At 38.6% G+C, this 8,736-nt stretch overlaps 1 protein-coding gene across 11 annotated transcripts in view; it reads right to left on the bottom strand.

Moving 5' to 3' along the window:
* Positions 1-1,896: 1,896 nt before the first annotated feature.
* The window catches only part of LOC140421126 (phosphatidylinositol-binding clathrin assembly protein-like), a 249,774-nt gene continuing 242,934 nt past the window's right edge, over positions 1,897-8,736 (bottom strand). For all 11 annotated transcript variants that reach the window (XM_072505543.1, XM_072505547.1, XM_072505539.1 and 8 more), the window contains 2 exons: positions 7,080-7,184; positions 1,897-6,941 (listed from right to left, as the gene is read on the bottom strand). In XM_072505543.1, coding sequence (XP_072361644.1) covers positions 6,927-6,941; positions 7,080-7,184 — 120 coding nt within the window. In that variant the 3' untranslated portion in view covers positions 1,897-6,926. The remainder of the gene's footprint in view (positions 6,942-7,079; positions 7,185-8,736) is intronic.

The following is an 8,736-nucleotide window of genomic DNA, read 5'->3' as shown; positions in this document are numbered from 1 at the left end:
ATTTTTTCATATGTTCTGAAAACCTTCAGTTGCCGATTCAGTATCCAATGTAGGAATTATGCCATGTTCATTCTACAACCAGGATTTTGCTGTATTCTATCACTGCATCTTCTTTGGAGATTCCTGCTCAAATCAACAGGCCATTGCTATATTTCTCAGTTGCTTACTTTAAAAACGTTACGGGCGCGATCCTCCGGCCATGCTGCGTCAGAAAAGCAGCGTGCCGTGGTGCAGCGGGTCTGGTGAAAGCTGGGAGACCCCACTCCCAGGATCGACCCGCCTCGCGAGATTCAACGCACACTCATGAGACGTTGCAAGGGGAATCCCACCCACAATGGGCAAGACCACTTTTTTTAGCAAATCTGCATAGTAGAAGCCTTACTTTAATGTGCAGATTGCCAAGGTACCAGAGGCTTTGGGAGTCAAACCCTTTGCCTCGAGGACATTGGGCAAGCGTCATTTGGTACTAGCCCCCACAAGCGGGGATCAGACAGAATGGCATTCATGGCGGTCTCCAAGAGGATCGGAGGCCCCAGCTGCATACCCTTTGGGCAGGACACCACTTGGGTGCCAGCCTGGTGCTGGCAGCAGCACTGCCAAGTGTCAAGCTGGCAATTTTTTGCACATGTATAATTAGGCTGGGGTTGCCTGCCTTGGGGGTAGGGGTATCAGGGGACCCTCGTTGCATTCACGCGGGGGTGGGGGTGGGGGTGTAAAGAGGTTAGGGATTCTTTTTGGGGCCTTAGATTTCTTGCTCCAATGGGGAGTTCTGGCAAGCAGAGCTCCACATTGTAAAAAAAACGGGGCTGTGTGTGGCCTTGACTTACATTTCCTATTCAGGCCTCTTATTCACAATAGGTAGCACTGTTGCTTCAAACCTCCAGGATCCCAGGTTCACTTCCAGCTTGAGTCAGTCTGTCAGTCTGCACGTTCTCCCCGTGTCTGTGTGGGTTTCCTCCCACGCTCCGGTTTCCTCCCACAAGTCCTGAAAGACGCGCTGTTAGGTAATTTGGACATTCTGAATTCTCCCTCGTGTACCTGAACAGTTGGCGGAATGTGGCGACTAGAGGCTTTTCCACAGTAACTTCATTGCAGTGTTAATGTAAGCCGACTTGTGACAATAAAGATTATTATTATTCAAAGCGAGTCACGTTGAATAGCCATGTGTTTCTTGGCACTACGAGTGCCGAGATACACATGGCTAAACCGCTCGCTCGGGGTCTTTGTTCCCTTTTGGGAAGATTGGGCTCTATATTTCTAGAACATCAACCTTCTCCTGACCCGCTTCGCTGCTCCAGTACAGGCTGACCATGTTCAGGTTGATCAGCTCAGTGAGCTGCTCATGAGATTACTTTCCACCTACTGGTTCATTTCAAAATATCCAAATGCTTGCTGGTCTACATCAGCTCCCAGTTTTGCTAAACATTGAAAACAATGACCGGGAATTTTTAAATCAAAGCTCTTCCTATCTATGTGGCTTCCTTTGGCCCTCCAACCCTCCAAAATTGTTGCAATCTTCCAATTTTGGCTTCTTGCATATCCCCAATTTCTTCCATTTCACTATTGGCTACCATGCTCTCAGTTGTCCAGGCGCTAAGATCTGGACCCCCCCCCCCCTCCCCCTTACTATACTTATTTCCATCTTCCTTCTCCTTTAAGTTGCTCCTTGAAAATTCTCTCTTCTATCTGCATATCTACTGCATGTCACATTGACATGCAATGTCACTTTTTTGATAACTCTCCTGAAGTGGCTTACGAAATGTTATCACGTTAAGGAGAAATACAAATGTTATTGTAGCTGGACATATTCCAACAAAAAAACACGTGGTACTTTTTTTAAAAAAGCACCTGCACATTTGAAATTGACTAATATTTAAAAAAACACAAGCAAAAGTGTTTAATACATTTCCTTTATTATGCAATAATGCACTTGCCCATACACTGATTTCAGAATCAAATACAACCCTGATGAAACTTGCTGTTTTTTCTAAGTTTACTAGTTACTGCAAATGTATAAATGATAACATATACAGGTTTCAATTACTCAAAAAATATAATCTGCAAAAATGCAATACAACAGCGTAATTTTCATTTGTTGCAATTCAGAGATAGTAATTTTTGTTCCCCTCACAGCACAAACTACCCAAAACAGAAAAAAATTCCTGCCTTATTTACAAAGAAGCACCGATCCACAGTGCTGTAATTATTTATTCGGTTCAACTCCCGCTTCTAAATGCACTAAAATCTAGGGTAATTGCCCCCCCCCTCCCCCTTATTTCAGTGCTCATACATTTACCACAGTGATACATATAAATGTTGGAAGATTTTTATTAAGTGAAGCATTAATGCACTAAATGTATGCAACAAGCCTGTTAAATGATGGACAAGGTAGTTTATAGTGTGAAGGAAATATTTTCAGTATTTTACTTGTTTAAAAGTCATTGAGTTGTTCTGATGACTTTTATTAAAAAGTTGAAGACTATACCGAGGAAAGCATCCTAAACAAAGTATATGGCTGGAATCTGAAGAAACAAGATTCCTACAAGGAAGTATAGAAGGTTTAAATATTTTCTCGGTAATTTTAAATTTGTCTTGGTTCACCAAAAATGGTAGCAGCAAGTCAATGTGCTTTAACTATTTAAAAAGGAATATTTTTGTAAAATATATGCAGACAAGTGCTTTTGAAGGAGTATCCATGCAAATCAAAACCTGAAGAAATTATTGCAGCTAGATTACCTTTGTAACATCGAGTCAATTAGAATTCCATGTTGGAGGTAGCAAGGGAACCAACATTCTACAGCATACTCTGCTGACTGCTCACTGCATTGGCACATTTGTATGTAATTAAGAGATTACTTGGTAGCTCTCAACTTTAGCCAACTTGCAATGGGTTGATAAAGGATTACTTACATTTGATAAAACATTAAGTATCCATCAGTTGAGAAAAATGCCTTGAACACCAGTACTAAAGGAGACCTAACTTACTGCAACTTAACATATCTCTAAGCCACAAAGTCAAAGCACCAGATACAATAAGCCAAGGTGTGGGGCAGGAAAATAGGAAGGAGCTATGATTTATGGCAATATGGAAAATTGTGACTCAAACAAGCTGTGTTGACCTCTGCTGCCAGCAACTTGTAAGGCTCTTCTGAATGTTATGGAGTAAAAGGGTCTTGCAATAACATCTCTATGGCATGTGGAATGTAGTTCTTATTACCAGAAAATGAAGGTTCCTAAAATATGCCACTTATTCTAATCCACCATTTAAAAATAAATTACTTGTGCAAACTTTGATTATATAATACTGAGCATAAGTACAAGTTCTTTTGCTCTTAAGCTTGAGCGGCCAGCCATTCATATTTTTCTCTACAGTGTTCTGAAGCCTGCAGGAGCACCTCAGGTCTGAAACTATGGCAAATTCTAGTCTTGCTAAAATGATCTGCTGAGTGTTTCCTGCATTTATGCAAGATAATATTGACTGTTTTAAACATATATTATCATGATGCAGAGCAGCTCAGCCTCCATAGGTTGATCTTGTAATTATTTCATGGTATATTTCACCATACTCCAACAGGGCGAGATAAAGTGGGACTCTGTCACTACAGAACATTCTATAACATGAAGTACACTTTGCAGGAGGTATGACAGATAAAGACCCATCAAGTACCTGGCATACATAGTCTTGATTCAAATAAGGGGTGTTCCTCCTCTTTTTCTGTCTTTCTCTATCACAGCTCCTTCCGCCTACCTCTTCAAATAGTTAGTTCAGTGCAAAAAAAGTGAAGCAAACACAACAGTCCTCTCATTAAATAAAAGATTCTGGCTGTGAGTTATATCAATTTGAGCTGTATCATTGATTATGAAAATTATTCAACAACTTTATCAAAGCTATCTAGAGAAGAAAGCAATAGTACACAATTATTTCATATATTAAAAACTGGTACACTTGAACAAATAATTTTCTACATGAATGCCATCTCTTGAATTATTCAAATGCATTAGAACAAAAATATTGCAGCTTAATTTTTTTAGAAAGGATGATTTCCCTGCATATCTAGTTCAGCCTAAGGTGGTGTACTAATCAATGAGTTATTTTGCATTCCTGGTATTTTATAAATCTGCCCAAATATAACAATCAGGCTACTGTCCAAAGCTTGAAATATTTGATGAGGGTGCTGTGTGAGTAAATGAGGTGGATTTTAATTCTGGAGCTAATTTTTGTTTTCTTTAAAAAAGGTACTTCAAAACATTCAACTTCAAACTTTGTACATATAGATGAAACCAGAGAAAATACAGGCCTTTGGCACTAAATAAGTGTACATTTTGTCCCATTTCCCTTCTTTTCATAAAACTCACCTTAAATTGAACTAAAAAGGTTGATTCTAAACTATGTCAAAAAAATGGAAGAGAAAATTCCTGGAGCAACAAATCAACAATAGGCAAAACCAAACAAACCTCATCAGCCCTAATGATATTTAATTGCCTCTGATGGAGCACAGGCTTCAGAGCCTGCAATGTAGTTACAAAATATTTAATTTAGATGGGAAAAACTGGCAAAAAAAAATACTTAAAAAATAAATAGTAAAGGAGAAATGTAGTTTTTCTGATTTTTCAAAATATTAAAAAATTTAAATTAAAATTAATAGACAAATTTGTACAAGTCTTCTTGGGTTACTGTAGCAAGTTAACGAGGAAGAGTTGTGCTATATGTACACTGAAATTCACATATTTCGACAAATTTTTATTTGGAAATTAATCAGCTACATATGGACAATTTTGTGTTGGCAGAAATTTATATAACATTCACAGTCCAATCTACATCATCAACAATCTTCAGAATAGATTTTTCATCTTCGATGTAAAGCACCAAATAGTGCAATTTGGAGTGGAGATTACTATTGCAAGTTTGAAAATCTCATTAAGGGCTAAGGACAGACAAACCTCAAAATGTATGTGGTTAAAATTGCATTGGTTGTCAGGTTCAAATTCTTTGGGGGAAAAGGGTGAAAGATAACTTTCTCCATAGGTGGTTGAATTGCTGATCCCAGTCCTGAGGACAAGGACGTTGGTTCTTCTGAAATTTATTAGCTCACAGAATGATCAGGATTTTAAAAAATGGGTAGAAGAGTCCTATAAAAATGAAACTAAATACATCCCCAGATACTTTCAGATCAATATCAAAGTGTGCTACATTATAATGTGTGATGCAATGTTCATTTGCATTTAACACCCATGTTGTGAGCTTTGACCTCATTCTTCCTACGGTTATAACTTTTTTCATATAATGCACCTTGATACAACACATAGCTACTATATCAGCACCTGTGATTATGTGGTCTGCCTTTGGTGGGTCAACTCTCACGATGCATTTCTGCATGTCCAGTGCTTGGTGACCATTGATTCATTGTCCTTTTAGTAATATATTTGGTTTGCAAAACAGTCTCAAAATCAAACCTACACTAAAAATTATTTGCAAACTTAGCTAGTCAAACTGTGCAATAGTACCAAGAACTTGCTGTAGAGTGTGTGTGTGTATGTGTGTGTTTTTTTTGGGGGGGGGGGGGGGGGGGGGGGTTGGAAAGTAAGGACTTTTGGGAATTAAATCTTTTTAGCAACTTAACAGCTGAAGTCAGTAGAAAAGTAGGTTCAGATATTATGGGCACCTTCAGCTTAGTTAGTGGGATGTACAAAATAAGGAAATCAACTTTTAGCATAGAGACCATGACTCATTATTCATAACATTAACTTTTTTTGAGTATCTGATATCTGGAGGAAAAGTATACACGCACAGAAATTGATGCGGAACTTATGCTCAATTGCTTCATATGTACTTGCTGCTTTCAACAGATGTTCATAGTTGCATCAGAGTTATAGTATCCTATAACATGTTGCCAGCAAGCAAAGCAATTGCATCTCTCCCAGATCATGCTAAACCTATTTCTGTGCTGTAAGTTTAGCTGCAATCAGACCAGGTTATCTCTAATTAAACTGTATCTGAGATCCATCATTCAGTGGTTTAAACAGAACTTAAATACTTCACCTAACCGTAACCAGCTTGCTCCAATTCAATAATGGTCAATTTCTCCAACCTAAACCTTAATAATGGAACAGATTGGTGACTACAACTTTAAAAAGAAATACTAGCTGCTTCATGATTTGAAATTGTCCACAATAACCATCCCCAAAACACAAGTATTAAACCTCGTTTCCAAAAATACTCTATCTTTTCTTTTCACACATTGTGAAAAATGAATTCACATTCTGTACAGCAAAGTATTATGATAACCCAGTAACTGTTGCCAGACTAAAACATGTTATACAATGCACCCAGTTATAATAGAATGAAATCCTTCTGAAATGGTCAAAAAGATCAGAAGGTAACAGGACTGTAAGTAGCAACTTTTGTTATAGAGGTTTTTAATCAAAATACTCATCTGGCAGTAAGCTGAAGGTTAAAACCCAAGATAGAATCTCCAAGCAGTTTTAAGAATTTGTCTGAACCTGGCTGGGCTACCATCTTGCAATTCCTTTTCAGTTTTCAGTTCAATTGTTAATATTTATTGGTAATGTCTTGTTCATTCATATTCCTGTTGTTAGAATCAGGAGTACTTTCAGTTATGCTCGTAGAGAGAAGAGAAGAAACTGCACTGAACAGGACAATAAATATCAACATTTATTTAAGCCTGTTCAGTGGATCAATGACCGCTCAAAACAGATTGGCCTGTATTCTACTCAGCATTTCCCCATATCAAACAGATTTTGCATTTGATTGGAAAGTTAGTTTGGGAATTAGTAATATAATGCAAGTTCAGTAACAGTTTAAAATGATGAATAAGCCTCGAGTCTTGTTCTTGGTCTATGTTCACCAGCCTTCATCCAGGTATTTGGTGCTTACTGAACTTTGTGTTGATGCAGTTCCGCTGTCTTTACATGAACTGTAACTGAGAGAATGGAGAAGGATATTAGTTAAAAGTACTTCCGAGTGGGAAAATGAACATATGAATATAGCTAATTGTTTCTACCTTTGTCAGTGGACAAAAAGGCTCATATAAAATTAATAGTTTAAGTGCAATGTTTACCTGAGCTCCATTAACTGGTGCAAAAGGGTTGGTTGCCCTCATTACAGGCTGAGGATACATCAGTGGATGCTGTGATACCACAGGCATTGTTCCCCCTGTAGGTACCTGAGAGTGATATTAATAAGCCAAAATTTAACCAATAACAACCTAAACTGCTGATAACACATCCATGCAACTTTTACACAAAGAATAATGTGGTTCCAAGGAGTGTGAATTATTTCTATACTGCGCTGTGACTGGATGGGAATAAATATACAGTGACTTCTGGTTCTGCCAATATTCTTTTACACAAGCCTCCAAAACAAATGCAACAGTGCCAAGAGTTAATGAAAGTTCAACAGAGTTTGCTTCGTTGGTTCCAAGAATTGCCTTATACAGTAATAGCATCGAGGAAAAGTGCCAAAGTTACTGCATGCACAAAGAGCCCCAGGAAGAGTGCTTGCTTGATATGACTGCTGCACTGCTTGAACAAATCTAGCCAATATTGTTAAAAGGAGATTACAGGAACTGTTCAATGGACTGACCATCTACACGTTCACGTATCAAATAAGCATACCAGTTACCAAATTTGAGTATAGGAATAGGGATGTTTGACTGTAATTGTATGAGGCATTGGTGAGGCCAGACCTGGAGTAGCGTGTGCAGTTTATAGGTGTCCTTATCGGAGGAAGGATGTTTTTGCTATGGAGGGAGTGCAACAAACGTTTACTGGGCTGATTCCTGGGATGGCAGGACTGTCAGATGAGGAAAGACTAAGTTGGTTAGGATTATATTTATTTGAGGAAGAGTGAGAGGGGCTCTCATAGAAACTTATAAAATTCAACAAGATTATACAGGGTAGATTCAGAAAGAAAGTTCCCGATGGTGGGGGAATCCAGAACCAGGGCTCATAGTTTGACGATAAGGGGTAAACCTTTTATGAATGAGGCGAGGAGAAATATCTCCACCCAGAGAGTGGTGAATCCGTGGAATTCACTGCCACAAAAACTAGCTGAAATTTGAAGGAATTACATATAGCTCTTGAGGCTAAAGGGATATGGGGTTGCGGGAAGAATGCAAGATTAGGGTATTGATCATAATGAATGATGGAGCAGGCTCGAAGGACCGAATGGCCTCCCCCTGCTCTATTTTCTATGTATGTTTCTACGAAGTGGGGAACAGCTGAAAGGAGAGCAAAAGCTAACTCTGACTGAATTCAGGATGTGGTCCCGAGCAATATAACTCTCCTTGTGAAGTCTATGTATACACATTTAGAACCATAATATATGGGATTAATCCAAATATTTCCCCCCAAAAGTTACTGCATATATCTCTAATAGGCCAAATCAAAGGCTCCACAATGGCTTAATGAGTAAATTCATGGCATAGTGCAATACCAAGCTATAAGGATTATGGAGGTCCCAGATAGTATCTGACTTCAGCCAAGGTGCACTGTTAGACTCAATGTCCTTCAGGGCGAATGATGAGGGACGATGACCACAGTAGAATAATAAAAAAGTGTTCCTCACTTCTCATTTATATCTGTTATTCTTTGTTCGTAAATCTGTGTTTGAAGCCAAGGAATAAACAGAATCAAATGTGGCTGATGATAAAACTCGTGGGCTATACTCAAGCACAATTGTCCACCTTCAGAACAGGAGGAAGTAAGTGGAAAGGA

Source organism: Scyliorhinus torazame, chromosome 5 (assembly GCF_047496885.1).
Source record: "Scyliorhinus torazame isolate Kashiwa2021f chromosome 5, sScyTor2.1, whole genome shotgun sequence".
NCBI lineage: Eukaryota > Metazoa > Chordata > Chondrichthyes > Carcharhiniformes > Scyliorhinidae > Scyliorhinus > Scyliorhinus torazame.
This window is presented reverse-complemented; position numbering and strand designations above follow the sequence as displayed.